This window comes from Pelecanus crispus, chromosome 2 (assembly GCF_030463565.1).
Source record: "Pelecanus crispus isolate bPelCri1 chromosome 2, bPelCri1.pri, whole genome shotgun sequence".
Taxonomy (NCBI): domain Eukaryota; kingdom Metazoa; phylum Chordata; class Aves; order Pelecaniformes; family Pelecanidae; genus Pelecanus; species Pelecanus crispus.
In genome coordinates, this window is record NC_134644.1 from 150,649,940 (window position 1) to 150,671,563 (window position 21,624).

At 39.2% G+C, this 21,624-nt stretch overlaps 1 protein-coding gene across 3 annotated transcripts in view; it reads right to left on the reverse strand.

Moving 5' to 3' along the window:
* STK3 (serine/threonine kinase 3) overlaps positions 1–21,624 on the reverse strand; it is a 141,102-nt gene that overhangs the window by 109,196 nt on the left and 10,282 nt on the right. For 2 of the 3 annotated variants that reach the window (XM_075728222.1, XM_075728223.1), the window contains exons 4-5: positions 17,563–17,677; positions 85–249 (exon numbers count right to left, since the gene is read on the reverse strand). In XM_075728222.1, the coding sequence (XP_075584337.1) occupies positions 85–249; positions 17,563–17,677 (280 nt within the window). The remainder of the gene's footprint in view (positions 1–84; positions 250–17,562; positions 17,678–21,624) is intronic. The other variant, XM_075728224.1, reaches the window with a different exon arrangement.

Genomic DNA, 21,624 nt, shown 5'->3' on the forward strand with positions numbered 1-21,624 from the left:
CATGGCAGAAGAAAAAGACAAAAGTAAAAGAATATGGTTAGGAGGACTAAAGCATTTTTAAATGATCTTTCCACAGGTACTTACTGTTAACTGGCCAGCCACACCAAAATCAGCTAATTTTGCATGTCCCTCAGTATTAAGAAGGATGTTTCCAGCCTTTATATCTCTATGTATTTTTCTCATAAAGTGCAAGTATTCAAGTCCTTTAAGAGTAGATTTCAGAATAGTTGCAATTTCATCTTCTGTTAGCTGCAGGAAAACATAAAACCATTTTCAGGTATACACACAGAGTCTATGTATTTGAACTGCTTACAATATTACCATTTCATAATGATTATTATACATAATACAATGTACCTTAGGCATTTTAACACCAGAATATGCCCAATAGCATTTACAGTTCAAAACTGATCTACTAACTTGATCCATACAGCTAGATTCTTACACATCTGGAGTCCAATCAGAGCAAGTGAGCTGCAAAACTAGAGAAGGGGCTGACTGATGCAGATCAGATGGCAGAATATAAGATATTCTCTTGCCTGCTGATCAAAAGTTACTACTCTTTAGATGTCGATATCCTTCGTAAAGACTGCTGCACAGTTTCTACAATATACAACTAATACATTTATCACTAAGATTATACATATTAATTGTCAAGTTATGCATTACCTTTGTCAAAACAAAGGTAATGGTGGTCACCACTGGACTAGATGGCACATACCAGAATAATTCCCTGGAAGAAGAGAGCGCCCTTTCTCTACTATGGAAGGCTAGAGCTACTCCTCAAACATCCATGCCCTTAGGTTCTTTACACAGTTTGCCCAACAAACTAGCACAGTCCCACATTTGGAAAGAGATGAAAGGACTGCCACGTTTTCTTTATTTCTCAAATTCCTACATATGAAATGCCTGATAAGTCTACAATTAGTAGTATCAAGATTAACTAACTACTGTTAGTTTCTCATTGCTGGCAATTTACAAATTAGAGAGAATGAATTAAAAGTTTCTTTGCAAGAAAAAAAAAAAAAAACCACCAAACCACACACAAAACAAAAAGCAAGGGATAAAGGTGTACAGAAAATAGCCAAATAATTATTTATCACAGAACTTGTGAAAAATATATTCATCAGGGATAGCTTGCTACTTATTCTCTGTAGGGAGATAATATAGCATACAGAAATACAAATGCCCCAACAGTTCCCAACTAGTTTACAGAATTTTACTGAAGTCTGTCAAGTAAGCCACTCCTTTTAAGGCTAGTGCCTTCTTTTTATACAGAATGTAAGTAAATGCTAATTTTTGAAAATAAATATTTCTCACTCTGCCTGTGCTCCATACTGACAAAGCTGTAGAACTACACCAATATAGATGTGCCCTAATGACCTTCCCAAAACCCTACTCAGCCCTGAAAAAGGACAACTAAGATGTCAGGGTACTCTTATGCTGGAAGGTACCAGTAACTATTATCATCTATTCCTTTAAACCATAGACAGTTACAGAAATGATTGAGAATGGATGCCAACCAGATGCTATGGGCTTTTTCTTACACCATTCTTCTTCTTGTTGCCAACTGATGCAGAGAATGAACCCTCACTGAACTTTTGGGTTCTTTTTAAGTTACCTGCATCATTCAACAATTGCTAGATGATATGCTCATAGGAAAACATAATCAGATTGAATATATGGCTCTTCAATTTCAGCTACAAATACTGTATTTTTTTAAGTATCTAACAACAATGTCAATTAGCTTGCTGTCTATGCAAAGGTTTCCTGTAGTTCTTAACATTAAGTGTAGATAATCCACATAAGCTATGCTATAATATATCATGTTGATATGTACACTGTAAAGTTGTACAATTGAACTAACAGAAATCCTAACATAGCTGGCCCTGAATATATTTTATAAAACAAGCCACATTTTAGTAACCACAACTACCACTATGTGAGATAATGCAACACGTCAGCCTGCGACTTTCAAAGTAGTTGCAGCCTGTTAATATCTTCTGGTCTCTAAAAATCATATTCCTTTACATAACATTTACCAGTGCATAATACTACTTTCTACAGCCATGCTGAATTTTTAACAGGTTTCTTTATGTTCTTAAATAACCGCATGGTCTTCATTTACTTCTGAGAATTAAGGCAGAAGAGTTGAGGCTCTTTAGAACTTCAGAGTTCCTGAAGTTAACAAAACATTTCGCAGAGTTATACCCAGCTCTCTTTCATACCACATTTGCTGTTTATTTTTCAGTCAGGACACATGGAAAGGTGCTCTCAAAATTAGTCAAGTAACCGAATACAAACTGAGAAACAAAACTGAAAATTTGAAGAGTAAGGAAGGGAAGTGGAAAAGGGCGGGGCGGGGGGGAAATCACAACAGGGATAGCCCCAATACTAGCTACTATGAAGAAAATTAACTCTATCCCAGCCAAAACCAGCACAGATATTTATTGAACTCTGTAAAAGCATCACAAATGAAACACTAAGAACTCTTTTGCTTGACTTTTTTTTTTTAAGCAGACCAGACAAACTTCAGTTTTAAAGCTTTAAAAAAAAAGTTATCAATGTTTAAACACCTACTATAAATAAAGAGCTGGTGTAGACTGGGCAGTCTAAAACAATTCTCTTATTTACTACTTTAATACGTTGCATAATTCATACACAATCACAAGTGATACAATAAACTGCAAGTATCAACTGGCAACAAGCTGACAGAAATTTCATTACCCAAGAAAATACAATACAGTAAAAAAAAAAAAAAAAACCTGAGATTATTTTAATTTATCTGCTTCATAAACTACATGGACTACTAAATCATCAGCTGGCACAGTTGTTTATCTTCATTGCTTTAGATCAACATAATAGGAACACATAAGCTCCTGAACAAGTGTTATCAGAGAAACAGTAAGAACGAACCATTTGCAGGTACCAGACCCCCTGAGAACACTTCTCAGATTTTGATCAACATTTATTCTAGAATAAAAGCAAAACCACACACAATTCATCCCATGTGATGCAATTTCACAAGGAAATACAAAGAAACTATTCATGCCGTTCAATTACAGTACAAATGATGCTTTAATACAAGAACTAAGCAAATGAACTTGACACATTCTTAGAAATGCAAGAAACTGCAAAACTGAAGATGAATATTCTAATTTGGCTGCAACACTGGGTTACACTTCTCCCCTCTTTCTCTACTTTTCCAATCTCATACAGAAATTAAATTAAGCAATACCAATTCCTTCCAGTTTCAGCTTTGAAAGTGTTGTTACACATCCACACCTCCCTCCAAAAAAACCCACCACCAAAAACGCACAAGAAACAAAAAACCCACTCATAATCACTCCAAGCCAACAGAATGATTCAACAGAAAGGAAAAAATGATTAGTCAGCAAGATTATCTGCACTTGAGTTGCTCATAACAAGTTTTAATTATTTAACAAACAGAACCACTTCCGTATTTCAGCTTCTATCCAGTCTCATAAAACTTAAGCGTGGAGCCCAAGGGCACAGTTACACACACATTTAAACAACAGTGCCAAGCTCCACTGCAGCCTACAGCAGTAACTCTCACCATGTGTCAGCCCTTCCACTGAACAACTGTAACTGACCCTGGTTAAAAAAAAACCTGTCTGCCAAATTACTTTTCCAAGAGATCAGTTCCCTGATTCAATTCACAGCATAGTCAACAAGGATGTAGCAAAGTAGGAACTGCTCAAATTGGCATTGCTTTCCAAAAAAGTACATGTGTTGCTATACCCAAAGAGTCCCTGCGGCTTTCCTTTCCCTATGCAAGCAGAGGATGAAACTGATGGTAGCATTAGCTCCATGCTCCACAGCAAGCAGTTACCGCCTCTGCTACGCATTATGCATTCCTTGCCTGCCATTCATCTCTGAGATCTTTCAGTATTCCTATTCAGTGGGATACTGCTCAAAGCCTTTATTTGTGCTTCTTCTTTATGCTGACTGCTATGCTGCTTCAAAGGATTGTATGCCAGGAGAACCGAAACCCCTGTTATACACAGCTCAAACGAGACAGCTTTCCCGGCATTGCACCAAGGGAGTGAAACCATCTACCTGATCTTGAGTCCAGCAAGAAGAGACTTAAAATCAACTGTGAGATAAACTGAAGTACAGTCAGAAGGAGATCTAGAGAAAGAGACAACACTCATTATGTAAGCTAATAATTTTGTGGTAAAGTACACTAATTACAGTGATTTTGTGGTGAAATACACAGCGATTATCTGAAGACTCATGCTACAGGCAATTTAAGCTCTAGCTATTGACAAATATCATGAATGGTTTATGACATGCTAAGTGTAACACTTTCTGCCAGTGCTTTGCGAAATCCACCCCACTTCAGAAACAATACAACGTCCTGAATCTCCGACTTCCATGCAGTTAATTCTGAACAGACGTCAAAAAAATGATCCTGAGCGCTGACAAACGCATAGCAAGAGAGGTGTACAACTTACTGCCTGCTTTCATCCAGAAACAAGTATTATGAGAAACTACGCTTAGAAGGCTCTGCAGAGAAGGTGTCTCTTCAGTATGTTGTGTTCCTATGGAGGTAAATTCCTACCTTCCTAGATTCTTGAAAAAATAGTGGTTAAACCACATGGAGATCTTTGGATCAACTCTAGACTGAGAAGTGCTTTTGCAGCATGGCAAAATGCAGCTCTCAAAAGGAGAGGGTAACGGAATATCCATACCAAAAGCTTGAAAAAGAAGCTAAGGACTGAGAAACCAGCAAACCAGAAGAGAGTGAGTTCTAGAGTACCGCAGCCTGATCACCATCTGGGGACCATCAGTAAAGGCAGCTCTAGCATGGCTACGTGTTACAAAAGTAAGAATATTTAAGTAACATCAAAATACATACAGAAAACCCCATAGAAGTGAATGTCACCTATAAGAAGTGAGCAGAGAGCACAAGTCATGTTTATCAGGAACAGCAGTAACAGGGAAAAAGAAGGGAGAACAGGCTTACTCTGCCTAAGTGTTCTGAGACCCATCAATCCCAACTCCGGGTCTCTTAGATCCATCCACTTGTACTTCATAAAATGTGTGTGTGTGTCTATGTATGTAGACATAGACACACACATAGACATACACACATATAAAGATCATCTATATAATGTGATGCAGTTACTAAGTCATTCCTGTTTATATTACTGCTAAACATGGCCAAATATATACATAATAATACACAGACAAAATGTTTAGCTTTAATATCTCACAATATTTAGAAGGACACTATGAATTTCCAGCCTTACTCAACAAGCCAAGAAAGCATACTCACCTTCCCTACACAAAATTACCTTTTCAGAAAATAATGTACTGCCATATTGATCATTACCATGCAATCACAACAACAAAAAAAACAAACCTTATAAAAATCTTTCAAAATCATTCATTTCTCGATTTTTGTGCAATTTAAGCTTTTTGCAGAACATACACCACCTATGCATACCACTGAAAACACTTACAGAAATATTAAATTCTCAAAAAAAAAATACTTCTAAAGCCACAAGCATTATTCAACTATTGCAGTATAGCAGCTGAGCCATACATACACCATTTCTATCCTTACTGGACGCACAAAGCATTGTACGAAGAGTTCTAGTTACACTGTTTCTGTAGACCAAAACTGTCTATTGCTTTTATTTTTGCACAACGTTAATGGTATTTAAGTATTCTGTATGCTGCAAAGAAGGCAAATGGTATCCTGGGCTGCATTAGGAGGAGCATTGCCAGCAGGTGGAGGGAGGTGATCCTTCCCCCTCTACTCAGCACTGGTGAGGCCACACCTGGAGTGCTGGAACCACTTCTGGGCCCTCCAGTACAAGGGAGACATGGGCATACTGGAGAGAGTCCAACAAAGGGCCACAAAGATGTTTACAGGACTGGAGCATCTCTCCTACAAGGAAAGGCTTAGCGAGCTGCAACTGTTCAGCCTGAAGAAGAGAAAGCTCACAGGGGATTTTCTCAATATATACTAATATCGGAAGGGAAGGTGCAAATTGGACAGAGCCAGGCCCTTTTCAGTGGTGCCCAGTGACAGGACCAGAGGCAATGGACACACACTGAAACACAGGAGGTTCCTTCTGAACAACAGGAAACGCTTTTTTACTGCGAGGGTGACCAAGCACTGGAATAGGTTGCCAAGGAAGGTTGTGGAGTCTCCCTCCTTGGAGACATTCAAAAGCCATGTAGACATGGTCCTGGGCAGTCAGCTGTAGATGGCCTTGCTTGAGCAGGGTGGTTGGACCAGATGTCCTCCAGAGGTTTTTTTTCAACCTCAACCATGCTGTGGTTCTGTATTAGTATCATTTACAACCAAATTATTCCATACAGCAGGATTAGGTGCATTTATGCCAATCTGAATAAGTCAGGGGTGGTTGGGGTTTTTTGTTTTAGTTGACTGGTGTACATTTCAAGCTTGCATATCATCCCAAAATAAAGGGATTCCAAAATATTCAGCTACTAAGGAATATCTAGTAAGTTACCCAACTGTCTGAACAAAGGTAAGTATGTGTTCCTAAGGATGTAAATCCCTAGCTTTAGTTCTTGAAAAAGAAGTGGTTCAGGTCCCTGCTGACTGGAAGCTAGCCCAGTGTTATTCCAATTTACAAGAAGGGCATGATGGAAGACCCAGGAAACTACAGACCTGTCACTCTAACCTCAGTTCCTGGAAAAGTTACGGAGAAGATCATACTGGGTACTACTGAAAGGCATTTAAAGAACAATGCAATCATCAGGCACAGTCAACATGGGTTCACAAAAGGAAAGTCCTGTTCAATAAGGTCACCCACCTAGTGGATGAAGGGAAGGCAGCAGATGTAGGTTTTTGGGTTTTAGTAAGGCTTTTGATACTGTCCCTCACAGCATCCTTCTGGACACAGTGCACTGGGTGAAGAACTGGCTGAAGGGCAGAGCTCAAAGAGCTGTAGTGAATGGGGCTACATCTGGCTGGTGATTGGTCACCAGCAGTGTTCCTCAGGGCTCAATTCCAGGGCCAGCTCTGTTCAGTATTTTTATCAGTGATCCGGATGCAGAAGTTGAATGCATCATTAGTAAGTTTGCTGACAATACCAAACTGGGAGGTGGTGTTGACTCTCTTGAGGGACAAGATGCCTTGCAAAGGGATCTAGATAGATAGGAGCATCAGGCAATTGTCAATGGCATGAAATTTAACAAGTCCAAATGCTGAATTCTGCACTTGGGACAGAGTAATGCTGGGCACAAGTATAAAGTGGGAGAGGAGTGGCTGGAGAGCAGCCCTGCAGAAAGGGATCTGGGGGTGCTGGTTGACAGCAGGCCCAATATGAGTCAGCAGCGTGCCCTGGCAGCCAGGAGGGCAAACGGCACCCTGGGGTGCATTGAACACAGCATAACCAGCCGGGCAAAAGAGGTGATTATCCTGCTATATTCAATGTCAGTGCAACCTCACCTGAGCACTGTGTGCTGTTCTGGGCCCCACAATTTAAGAAGGATGGTAAGGTACTTGAATGCATCCAGAGGAGGGCAACAAAGCTGGTGAAAGGGCTGGAAGGAATGTCCTATGAGGAGCAGCTAAGGACTTTGGGTTTGTCTAGTTTGGAGAGGAGGCAGCTGAAGGGCGACCTCATTGCTCTCTACAGCTTCCTGAGGAGGGGAAGCAGAGAGGGAGGTGCTGAGCTCTTCTCCCTGGTATCCAGCCATAGGATGCATGGGAGTGGTTCAAAGCTGCACCAGGGGAGGTTTAGACTTGACAGTAGGAAGCATTTCTTTACCAACAGGGTGGTCAAACACTGGAACAGGCTTCCTAGAGAGGTGGTTGATGTCCCAAGCCTGTCAGTGTTGAAGAGGCATTTGGACTATGCCCTTAACAACATGCTTTAACTTTTGGTCAGCCCCCTGAAGTGGTCAGGCAGTTGGACTAGATGATCGTTGTATGTCCCTTCCAACTGGAACTATTCTGTTCTATTCTATTTTGTGCCCTGCCAAGAGCATAGCAGTTAACCCCATCTGCATTTTACAATGCATTCCATCATTCTAAACTTGTATTAAAAGGACATATGCCTGAAGACAAGTTACCTAAATGCATCAACAGCTTATGTCTTTATATACAAGATATGGAAAAAAAAAAAAAAAGTTTTGTTGGGAAATATATAAAAAAAATTTTTTTTTTAAAACACAACAAAACACAACATATCGTTCTTCTTCACATCATATAGAGACTAGTTGTCACAAACTAATGTAAGCCTGATGCAGTTTGGGGGAATAGATGAGGCAGATACACTTTTTGAGCCTATCAATTGTTGAAAGCAACAAGGGACCTAAGTACATAAAAACAGATCTAAAGCTCCTCCAATTATTCATTTATTCACCAAATCTTACAAACCCACAAATAAACTCTTAAAATCCACATCAAAAATACTTCCTAATTATGTCTCCTCTTTTCTTAATCCTAAATCACAGGCTCTCTTCATTAGTATGGTTAAAAGTCACTGCATAGGTAGTGTAGTGCCTGTGTCCCTGCAAGTAACTTTCAACTTACAAAGGAAACGGCTAAGCATAGAATCAGCCCGTAATACGCCTTGTCATAGCACACCTTGCCATCTACTTAATATCCAGTACTAAGTTCTAATAGTAGTTTGACATTGGCATAAAAGTAATGCCATTGATAATTACCACACAGTACCATTAAAAGAAACAAAAGTATTTAATACTTTAATATTAGGAATATGTTACAGTCATGTTCATATCCTGATCTGGATGTATGGTTCTTATACCGTACTATTCCTGATCAAGCTATAGAGATATTATGTTTCCTGTTAAAACAGTTGTTTTATTTTATTCTGAGCTTTTAAACGTACAGCACCATTCTTCCATCTGCATAACACACTCTGTACCTTGCACCTTAGTATAAATTTCACAGTCGTCATCTTTCTACGCCACTTCCGATTTCCAGTTGTGTCAAGATCCTCATTTAAAATCCTGCGGAACTTTTATCTGCTTGGTATCTTCGGCTAGTTCTAATTCTGTATGCTGTGCCCCTTTGATGGGTTGGTGCTACCTCCTAAATATGAGTCAGCCATGAAGCAGCTTCAAATCCCTCATCACCAAAACCACATGCAAGTTATATATTAAAATGACTGAATGATAAAGGTGAACAACTCTACAGCCTATATAAAAACATTAACCATGAAGCCAATCTTTAAAATGGAAATTTGGAGCAAAGCAGATCGCAGCAAATAAATTCAGGTGTTCCACATCTATTAGGAGACCAGCTAATCCACATATCTATGTCTAACTGGCTATGGATGCCACACACAAGGGAGACTTAAGGGTGCATTTATTACAGTCTATCACAGACCACCTAATCCATGCAGCTGTTGGGACAACTCATCTACAGGTTCTCCGCTCACAGTCAATCACTCTCCTTCCTGAGGGCCCCTCTGAAGGGGTCTGGGTCAGCTGAATTGCTTTAACTGCCCAAGTCTATTCCCAGCTGCTCTTTTTACACTAAGTAATACATGCACATTAAGCCTGATGCTTCCAGGAAGTATCAGATCACTGCATCTAAACAGTCCGATTAGGTCAAGCACACTGGGTAAGTCCACACTCATAGCAAATAAAGGCACCATGGTATAATCATTCTTCCACCAGAAGCTATGAAGCTCAAACATCACTGATCTTATCATAATCACATACCTCTCCTAGTCTTCATTTATGTGAACACAAGGCTGGACTAACAAATAGGCTGAGATGCAGGAGAGATCAGCAAATGAGCAGGGGAGAAGAGATAACAAATTACTACAATACCCTTGCCCACTTGTAATATCTGAAATATAACTTATGAATTAAGGCAGAAAGCTTCAGAGAGAAAAAGAGTTGTTACGGGTACAGCTCTAGCCTGAAGTCAACGTTAGATTCTAGTTCCCACTGTCTGCTACAAACTTCAGTGAGACTACACTCTCCTGAAGCCACTTTCCTTGAGCTTCACTTTAAGAGCAATTACCTTTGAGCCTTCTTTTTTTAAGCAGATCTGCATGTTCTGTGTGAAGACAGTGCTCTTCAAACAAAATCACAGCCTATGTCTCAAGTGGGGTACCAAATCATGACATCTAAATTACTTATGATGACAAGGTTTGGTCTAAGACTTTCAGTAAGTTTCTCAAACTAATGGAGATAATCCCTTCTTCTTCCTCTTATATTATAACTAAGGGACCATGTCAATATTACTGAAAAGGATGGAGTAAGAACTCACTACCATAGGAAAACTACCACCTATACTCAGGTATAACAATTAGGCATAGGATCATATGAAGGAAGTGAGACAGCAAGTGTCATTCTTCTTACTGAGCCCAAGTCATGCTGCATGTAAAATCATACAGAAAATATGCCGCAATAAAAATAACAATGACCATTCACTGCACAGGTGATGATCAGTGTTGGTATTTTTTCAGATTTGTGTTTTTGACTACGTAATCCCAGTAACATAAAACTTTTGTAACATTTCTTAAATATAATACGCAACAGACCCCATCTTTGCTTCTCCTTAAATTAGCATTTTTATACTGGATACATAATTCAAGATAGTGCTAACAAACCAGAGTCTTCTACCTGTTGTTTGAAAATTTATATAGCCTAGCAGCAACATAAAGTTATCTAAAACACATCTAGTGGCTCATATGGAAAACTATTTCAGGAAATCTCAGATATCTCCCATGGTCACATGGTCAACATTACCTAGCACTAATAAGTACACACAGGGAGATGAAGAACTGATTAGAATATGGAAGTCAGACTCCTTAGCCCTTACTCTTGACTACCAAGTTCCAGCTTGCTATAAGACATCTATGGAGTACTCAACTGGCTAACCAGATGTTGAGCACAACCTTGCAAGTAATGCAGAACAGTGCAGAGCCTCTTCAGCACTGTACTAAGTACAGATAACATGGGAAAACAGATTTAAGCTATGATTCAGTAGCACAACGACATGCACTTGTCATGTCTACACAAACTTGTGATCAGCACTGATTTACTTCGGTTCTTCAAAGTCCTTTTCTGACAAAGCACTGTGAGTAAGGTCAGGAACCTCGATGGAAGTCCTAACCACAGGTCATTAAAAAAAAAAAAAAAAAAAGACCACATGCCTTTCAAACAGGAAGCACTTATTTGAATTATCACTGTTTAAAAACAACTTTACCATTATATAAAACATATTTGCAAATACATCACTTGGCTCACAAACTACACACCTGTTCATACCATCCACATTGGCCCTAACAGCATCACCAAGGGAGACTTTGTGAATCTTTAGCAGCTCAAATTGAAAAATGAGCAACTGACTTCGAACCACAGATGCAACTTCCGCCATTCTCCTAAAATCTCCCCAAATATGCCATCTGAAACTTGGGGGAGGGTGGGGAGGGAAAGGAGATCTGTTGAATATGCAACTAGACAGTCTCTACAGATCAGAAAAAAAATGAAAATTCTATCCTCTCCTCAACATATTATAGCCTTTCTCAGCTTTTAGCAGTGACTCGACTGCAGAAAGAGATCAGTAGCAAATATAAACATTGTGAAACCCAGCAAATACACCCATTAGAACTGAAGTAGTATTTTGTAAGCTTTCTTCCAGGAAGCACATTTTGAAAACAAAGTCAGTGAATTATATGATGCTAAGCATTTTAACATTACATGGCTACCAACAATTTTAAAACTGCCCAGAAAATAATCTCCAACATTTTATGCACCTACCTTGGCTAATCTAGGTGGGAAACTACAGAAAACATCCAGGAAGCTAATTGTCCTTAGAACTGACCTGTAGATGTTCATAGCAATATCTGACTCATTAATAACAGTATTTATTTTAATTGAAAGATGAAGGTCAGATAAAGTTTGGGGAAAGATAATTCTATCTTCAGAGCAACTCTTACTATTTTGGAAATAAACACTTGACTTCAGATTGTATACTATTTTAATAGTATATACAATGATTCCTCACTGAAATAAACACTTGACTTCAGATGGTATACTATTTTAATAGTATATACAATGATTCCTCACTGAATGAGCACAATCCACTAACACTGAATCCTGCAGAAAAAGGGGGAAGAGAGGACAATTAGTGTTTCACACTGCACATGTACCAGAGGATGCTGCATGGCCAATCTTAGTTCTGAAACTTCCCAGCTTCTGAATGCTTTCTGGCAGCCTTCTTTGCATGTAATATATACATAGTTATTTGGAAACAGATGAATAACAGTGTAGCTCTAACTTGCTCTTCTTTCATGACAATTAACCAACACACAACATACATCCTATTTCTGGCACACAAGCAACAAACACTTTTTTTTCCCCCAAGATGAAAACTAATTTTCTCCTATGAGCTAATATCCAAGCAGATGGACACATTTTTACTGCAAGGTTGCAAGAAAGGTCTATCATTTTGAGATTCAGCCACCACAACACATTTTTGAAGGAACCTACGATGCTACTCTAAAGAAATAAGGAAAAATAATTCCTAAAAGTTGAGATAATGCCACCCAGTGTTTATGTAACAGTCAATCATTCATTCCCATAATAAGGATTTTTTTAGACAAGCATTGAATCATCTCTGCTGCACTGCAGAAGCTAGTATAGGCTACCTTGGTTTGTAAAGCTAGACACAGAATTAAGGCAACCAGGACATTTGGGATCAGCTTCTTTCCTCTTCTTCCTCAGTCTGGCTGTATAGAAAAGTACTTGAAGAGTCTTGGCCTAAAGATCAGCCTCTGAACAGTAACACAGCCAACTAGCCCATTGATTCAATTCACTTCCCAGAAGGCTTACTAACAGAACATTGTCAGCAGCATATCCAGGATGGACTCGTCCACTGCCGTAACTTCTGGCCACCAAGATCAGTTAAACAAGTTAGCCAGCGCAGAAGGAAGTCTTTGTGCATGGACTGGCTGGCTACTGATTAATCCATGTGGGTTCAACTAAGGAAGTTATACTGTGATAGATACTACTTAAAACAGAAAACATAAGAGTTACTAGGCCTTAGATAACCAATTTAGAGATGCAAATCACATGCACTTTAGTGCAGCAAAGGCCTACAAATTAAAACTATTTTAACTGTGAAATTAGCAAGAAACATGACTGCTTAAAACTGCAAAATAACATGAGCAAAGTGTCTTTAGCCCAGAGATGTAACAAAGGTCTGCCCTGGACCCCCACGGTAGTATATAGAGAAAGCAAAGCCAGGAAGACATTCAAACACAGCATCTAGAGATACAGAAACACTATTCACTTGAATTACTGGAGCTTAAAACATGTGGAAAAAAGTAATTAGCTAAGAAAACATGGCAGAAAACAGTCAGTAAGAATACATGAGGCAATGTCTATCTAACTGATAAATAAACTCATATGTAAAAAGTCACAGTTCAGATACAAAGATGCAGGACCTCTGGACACAACAGCATACCACCTGTATAGTAGTACATTGCCACACTTGTCACTTACAATACTGTCCCAAATAAGAAGGTTTTGTCTCATAAACCCACTGCATAGCCACTACATGGTATGCTACAGCCAACTGAATTTGGTCCCTGAAGGATTAGAATGACTCAGTTAATCATGATCAGTGAATGAGCAAGTGCACCCAAAATTATCAGTAGAGAGGCAGGGTTGCTGGTATGTCAATACTCTCCAATACATTAATAGCAGCCAACAGAACTTAAAAGTATTGCTTCACATTGTAATTATCTCATTCTGTTGCAAGCTGCCACTGGAAAAGTCCGTCTCATTCCTTCTTTTCCTTCCCTTTCCCCACTGCTCATTCCTAATGCCCATCTTATATCAGATCAAGACACTGTGCTGCCATAATAAGTCCCGAGTTAGCTCACAAGGGGGTGGGAAGGATAGACTAAAGAGGAAAAAGTTCCCCCATCAGATCATCAAGCTTATCCAAGATCACCCTGCAGCCACACAATCACTGCATCTGAGGCATGGAAGAGGCAGGAACACATCAGACAGGTTCGAGGATAACAGTGGAACTGCCCTTTTTGGCAGCAACCCACAGTTTGACTGTATAAGATACACATACCTCCCAAATCAGTCTCTGAGAAAACCAGACAAAACTAGATATATAGCTTTGTTGCCTTGAACTGATGAACACCACACCTCAGATGAGCTAACAGGCATCATAAGCTTGATATAGTGCTGCTGATCTGCCTGGCACGCTAGAAAACTCTGGAGCACAATTCCAGAGGTCAAATTAACTTCAAAGTAGTAGCTTGGGCCTCTTGAACAAAAACCTGCTCCTGTCAAGATGAAAACCTCTCCATATGAACAGGCTCCCAACAGTCACTAGAAATTTCCTTAACTTTGATTTCTGCTTCCTTCATTTTTGGTCCATTAGAGCAAAGCCCAGTGTTGTTCACTTGCTAGACTAACAACAAATCTTTTGAAGAAGTAAGGGAAAAACAGATATAGAAAAAGAAGATAGGTAAATTCTTAGTTTTGGAGATAAGCAACAAAGGCAAATGCATAGTAATGTTTCCTCCCCAAATATGAGGGGACGTCTACCTTTTCCTATGACTTATTTTGACATGATGATCCTAATGACCATTACATTAAAGTAAGGGTTCTTACTTCAACTCTCTCTTCCTCAGTTTCTTTTCCTTACATATAGAGAAGGAGGAAATAAACTTTTCCTTGGCCCAGCCACAGTCTTCATTTGACAACTTCGGAAAAATCACAGAACACATAACCCTGTGTGTCTGGGCCTATTCAAGAAACATTCTGACAAGATAAGAATCAACTTCCTCCTCACTTCCAAGTGAAGACATATCTTTTTTTTTTTCTTGTGAAAAGTACAGTGAAACCACTTCTTGTTTCCATTAAAAAAGAAATAAAATTAAGGTCACCAACAGAACGCTGAAGTACTTCAAGCAGCCTCATTCCAATAACATAGTCACAAGCTTTCTGGGTGATTAGGTCACTGTTCCACAAAGAGCAAGAGAATTCAAACAAGTCCAAAGCCTCTGCCTCAATCTTCCAGAACTTGCAAGATGTAGGCATGGCAAGTGAGAAATAGAGGAGTTTGCTTTGCTTTTTTTGTTACATGCACCAGAACACCCCCTATCCTAAGCCAGAATAAAAGTTCTATCTAGCCTGGCAGCCTGGCTGAATGTAAGTATGTGTCGAGTAAACAGTGATAGTTGTCTGCTTCACCTTCCCAGAGATCTGAACCACATGGATTTCCTGTTCCAGCCATTAAAAATTTCCGTTCAGCCACAGTCACTTTTTTACCAGTCTTATTCAATTGCCTTTTGAAAGCAAACTCTTAGTATCTATAAGATCTTCTACAACTATACAGGGGACCTCATCATCATGTGTGAGGAATAAATTTTTGCTTTGGATCTACTAACACAAGTGATCTCTTGTTTTGTAATAAACGGTAACATCTAGCCATATCTTACTCACTTTCTTTGTGCTACTCATGGTTTTCAAAACCTTCCACCATGTCTCTCCCACCAGGTACCTCTTCTCAACACAGAAGTATCCTAATCCATTTAGTATCTCTTTCTAGAGAAGTATTCTTTACTTTTGATCACCCTTGTCACCTTTCTCTAACATCCATAGATCTGTTAAGTCCTTGGTACTACTGTAATCTTTGGAACCGCATCACTTGTTCAGTTACTTCTAAACATTAAGCTGAAGTGCTCATGAACCTGTATATTAAGACTTTGCCTCCCCCACCAAGCCAGATGTATCTTTTCACATTAACTTATGCTTATTTTCTCAGTCAGACGCTCAGTACCACAAAGCCTTTCAAGTCTTTCCCTGGTTTTACTACTAGGAATACAACCTCTCTCATCAGTATTTCTACCCTCTTTCCTGAAGAAGATAGCACAGACCCATGCAGTATTCCCCAAATGACCATTTACTCACACCCACATCTTCATATTTAAGCCAACTATCCATCTATGACAGAACTCCCTATTTACTCTACTACAGGTGTATTTCTTGAAGAGCCTCTGGTGTGGAAGTCTGTCCACAAACCTTTCAGTATGAAGCACATCTAGACCAACTTTACACCAAGCAGAATTATTCGTGTGCCCAACAACTCCTTTATAGGACTCTACTAGCCATGGGCTGCATGACTTGCTTTTACAAAAGGTATGTTAATTTTACCCTCATTACATGTATCCATGTATTTATCGATTATTCTATTTCTTAGAATAGAATTTATGCTATTTAATCATATCATCTTTAACCACAAACAGCAGTAGAAGAGCTAGTTTGTCTGATCATTGGTATGCATTTGCTCTGAGACTCAAACATCTCTCTCCCTCAAATCTCTAATATCTCTACTATGTCAGTATCCTAAAATAGATGTAAGAGAAACTAGATCACCTGATTTATTTAAGACACATACATATGCAAACTTTTTTTTTTTAAAGTAAAAAATTCTCGCATTTTCTATGAATGGATACACAAGTTTGCTCCTTATTTTTCCAATCCTGTTTTAAATGGGACCTCTTTTTTTTTTTTTAAATTCTGGACTAGTTTGCACCATTTCTTATTGGAGCTACTGACCCTTGGATAATATGCAACTGTAAGGACACCAGTTTTAAAGGCTGCAGGAACTCCAGCAATCTCCCATTCATTTTGGTTTTTCCCCAGCCATCACCTTTTCCAAAGGGGCTCGCTCTAGCCTGGACGTCATGCCCCCTTCCTAATAAAACTAATTCCATTTTCTGTTACATCTTATTTTCTAAGCCTAAACATTGTTTTTCTCTCCTTCTCTTTCCCTCTCTGCTCCCAGCTTTGGTGCAAGGAACATTTCAGGGTGCATTTACAAAATGTAAAGAGCTAGCAAGTAGAGGGTCATCTCACAGTACTTGGTAAAATGAGTACCTTATGTTGCAGCCCACTACTGAAGATAATGGACTCAGAGGAACTAAAGATTATTTGACTCTACAACAAAATATTTTTCAGAGAAGCTGTTTCTTAAGTAGAACTAACAAAGCCTGTTTCCTACAGGATTGCATCCTCCTCTACATTACTGCTGTTATAAGCCCATTAAGACTCTTCCATACAACCCTCATTTTGGTTCCCTCTCACATTCCTTAATTGGCATCCCTTCCCCTTCTCATTCCTTGAGTAACACCAATTGCTTCTCATGCTCCCTAATTACTGAGTGGGAGCAAAACAATTCTATGCCTGTTTCCAAACCGTGCATGTACTAAGTGGCCTGCTGACAGATTCTGAGGTGGAAGAGGTAGGGGGAAGAAGCCACACAGAGTTTTGCCTTGTACAAAGCAGTAGTTTTCAAGAAACTTACAGGATCTTCATATTTCAAAATGCATTTGCTTCTGCTGATGATCACTCCACAGAGGAATGGACAAACAGATAGTCAGAGCAACTGCACAAGCTTATTTCCTGAGGAACCACGGCACAGATATGCCCCTAGGCATGAGCCAAGATCTCGTCTCATAACTCTGACTTTTACTCTGGCTTCTAGTCTTAATTCACAGTTTAATTTTAATAAGTGTTATACATTTTCTGACAAAAACTCACCGTTTTATTACGAAGTCTAATTATGTCCGAAACAGAGCCAGCTCCACAATATTCCATAACAATCCATAGATCTGTGTTCTTAAAATAGCTGCCATAGTACTTGACAACATAGGGACTAGATTGAAAAAAAAAAAGTTAGATAAACAGATTAATTCTTAGTAGGGGGAAAAAAAAAATCATCATCACAAGTGTTATTAAAAATTACAGTTTGACACACACTAACATAGCTAAAGAGCAAGTGTAATCAAATACATTTTAAAATCGTAATTAGCTTAACCAATGCCTTGCTAGAATAAAGTCTGACTGCTTAATAAAATTATAAAGGCACTACTATACATATCACAAGCTTTCAGTGATCTTCAAATACAGACATCATTTTCCCAAACATTAGTCTTCTGATACAAAGCTTTGTTTTTCCCTCCTCTAAGGCTTCTCAATTTTTAACTCTTCTCACAAAGTTATTGGATGTTTCCCTTCTTAAAAAGATTGCCTCATTTTCTTCTCTCCTGAGCAAAAAGCCATGGAAAGTCACCCATGGTTTTCCAGTTTTGCAGGCATGAACTGATTTCAAGCACAGATCTAGACTTCCATATCAAACAGAATCTAGTGTTGGTTTGAACAAGACTTCTGGATTTGTAAATGCATTTTCATATTGAAGCATCTCATGTGAAGAGATAGTACTGCCATAAACAAAACATATTGCTTTGCTACTCATCAGTTTGTCACTTAATATAATGCTTCCTCAGAGGCACTTGCAAAAGAAAGGCAGAAACAGATGTGGTAAACATAACAAGGATCATCCTTCAGAAAAGTAATTAGATGGCATATTTATGGAAATAAAAGGTTGGAGGGTTTTTTGCAGGAACTTAAGCAAAACAAAGGAGGTTACAGTTAGATTGCCATCCATCTCCCACAAAGTCAGGAAGTAGACACTGGCTTCTGGTCAGAACACCTGCATTGTGGGGTCAAACCAAACACTATTGTTTTGGAGCAAAGACCTGTATTTTAGGATCAGCATGTTTGGCAGCAACATTTTTTGTTAGAAAACTGATGTAAGAAAAGGAGAGTACCTATGGTTGCCTCCTGCAACACAGTGCTATCTTTATAAAAGACAGGTCAAAACTATTAGCAAACTACTTCATTAAAGAGCAACCGTTACTACTATAGAACACTTGCCTTTATAGAAGGCAAGGTGGGACAATTCCCTCCTAACTAGATGGTTGGACTGGATGATCTTAAAGGTCTTTTCCAACCTAAATGATTCTATTCTATGATTCTATATACAAGCACATGGTCCAGAGCTAAAGCCCCACCCTTCTTGTCAACCAGAGAATGGCTGCATCTTGGCCAGTGAAGGAAGAGTTTGTGTTCTAAAATTCTGAACTCCACAAAAAAAAAAAAAAAAAAAAAAAAGTTATACAACAGTACATGTCCAGTAGATACGAAATGCTACATGTTGTTCAAAGACAAGCAGAAAACAAAGAACAAGGGCAGAGAAAAGGGGGGCAGGACAGGGATAAGACACCGAGTAGGCCCACCTAGGACAAGAATTAAAATGTCACAAGAAGCATAGTACAGAAAGAAAGGTGAAAAATGCAGAAGATTCAAGTAATCACTGCTTCTTTTCTGTCAGTATATTTCACAGACATTTGTTTTTAAGTATCTACTTCAATCCTGATCTAGTACTGACACACACACACTACAACCTACACCACTGCTTCCAGTCAGCTCACATAGCTCAAGCCTGTACAGCAACTAATGGCTGCTATCCTATCACTGACCCCACAGAAGAACTCCTTCTGAGAACTCATAAGTTGCTATTTTTCAACTTATTCGATGTCTTCCTTTATGTAAGGGGAAAGAAATGAAGCAGGTGAGATAAAAAGAATTGAGAGCACAGCTATAAGAAGAATCAAAGTAAACAGATTTTAACTCATCTTCCAGTGCAGAGGAACTGCTGAAGACCTACTCTGGGGACCAAATCTAGTTCCATGGTTAAGCAGACAAACAAGATTGCTGCTTCCTTTTTAATCTGTACCTGTTACAAAATTCCAATTGGCCAGACAGACAAAAATAGCCTCACAGGCACAAAAAGGATTAAGAGGAACCTGCCAAAAAACTCAAGGGTCCCAAATCCCTTTAGTATCACCTGAAATAACCTTATCACACATCTTCATGGAATGTGGGAAAAAACATAAATCCTTCTTTTTCCTCCCATTCCTCTGCCTACACATTTAACAAGCTTCTAGTGCTCAGAGCAGTCAGTGGCAGAAGGGAATGGATTACAAGGTCCAGTGTGTTCATAGGTGTCGTGGTTTAGCCCCAGCCAGCAACTAAGCACCACGCAGCCGCTCGCTCACTCCCCCTACCCCGATGGGATGGGGGAGAGAATCAGAGGAGTAAGAGCGAGAAACACTCCTGGGTTGAGAGAAGAATAGTTTAATAATTGAAATAAAATAGTAATGATAATAATAACAACAATATAATAATGATAACAATAATAATATACAAAGCAAGTGATGCACAATGCAATTGCTCACCACCCGCCGACTGATACCCAGACAGTTCCCAAGCAGCAATCGCCGCTCCCCGGCCAACCCCCCCCCAGTTTATATACTGAGCATGACGTCACATGGTATGGAATAGCCCTTTGGGCAGTTGGGGTCAGCTGTCCTGGCTGTACCCCCTCCCAGTTTCTTGTGTGCCTGGCAGAGCATGGGAAGCTGAAAAGTCCTTGACTAGCATAAGCAGTACTTAGCAACAACTAAAAACATCAGCATGTTATCAACATTCTTCTCCTACTAAATCCAAAACACAGCACTATGCCTGCTACTAGGAAGAAAATTAACTCTATCCCAGCCAAAACCAGGACAATAGGTCACAAATACTCAGACCAGGGCTTGTCAGCAGAGGTTCTAAAGGAGTTTGAAGAACAGCTGCATTCTCATGTGCTAGACAAAATGTACTCCGAGGTCTCTATCCCTATAATTCAGGATAAACATTTGAACCTTCTCTCCTCCTTCATGACCCCACAGACAAGATGCTGTGGAGCGGTACGATCAAGCTCCATGTAACACCTGAGCAAAACATTCAGCAACAAATCTGAATTAATTCAGACTGCATTAAAAGGATTATCTTTAAATCTTGGATGAGTACTGCTCATTGCCAAATGAGAGCAGATTTTTCATTTAAAGACAGAACTTCAACGCTGACACACCACAAAAGCACAAACACAATTGAGAAATAACAGACCACTTGCTATAATACAATTCACCAAGTTAATGACTAAAGCAATCAGTATTTTAAAGAAAGTTTTGCCTAACTAGAGTGCAAAGCTTTCCTGTTGGCACTTTGAGTTACAAACAATAGACTCTTGTACCACTGATCAGACATGCATAAAGACTCACCCTAGAAAATCTGACTTCAAAGTTACCACCAAAACCTTAAAAGATTATCCCCCAAAAACATACAAACAAAAAATTGGTAACTCCATAGAAGGGAGGAAATGCACAGTAATTTCTGCATCCTTGCAGACACTTGATGTTAAGGCTTCATTCCTACAACACTAGCAATCATAAGACATATCGTTTGAGAACAAGTGTAAGGTAACAGTCCTTCTTCAGAACTATTAAAAGGTTGTTCACTTTTTAGAAGGTATGTTCCTGCATGAAAAAGGTGACCGACAGAATACTATTTTGGAACTTAACTGCTAGCCAATAAGCTTGGCCTAGAAACATCTCTATCAATCTTCTGAAACAGGTAACAGCATTCACAAGGCCTAAGACATTTACAGGAAATATTAACCTTCAGGCTTGCCAGTGCAAGTAAAGTGAAGCAAGCATGGAGAATCCCAAGCAGAAGTAAGTACTTATTCTTTCAACAGTTTCTGTTATGTAAACTATTTGTACTTCCTTCAATCCAAGCTAAGGATAGGAGGAGGTCCACAAAGTGGTTCCTTTAAGTAAATTGTCCAACACAGACTGCTTTAATTTTCCATGTAAAAATAAGTTTGCAGCTGCATATATTTCAGTCATACTCACAAGTACCAATACATTTTCACAT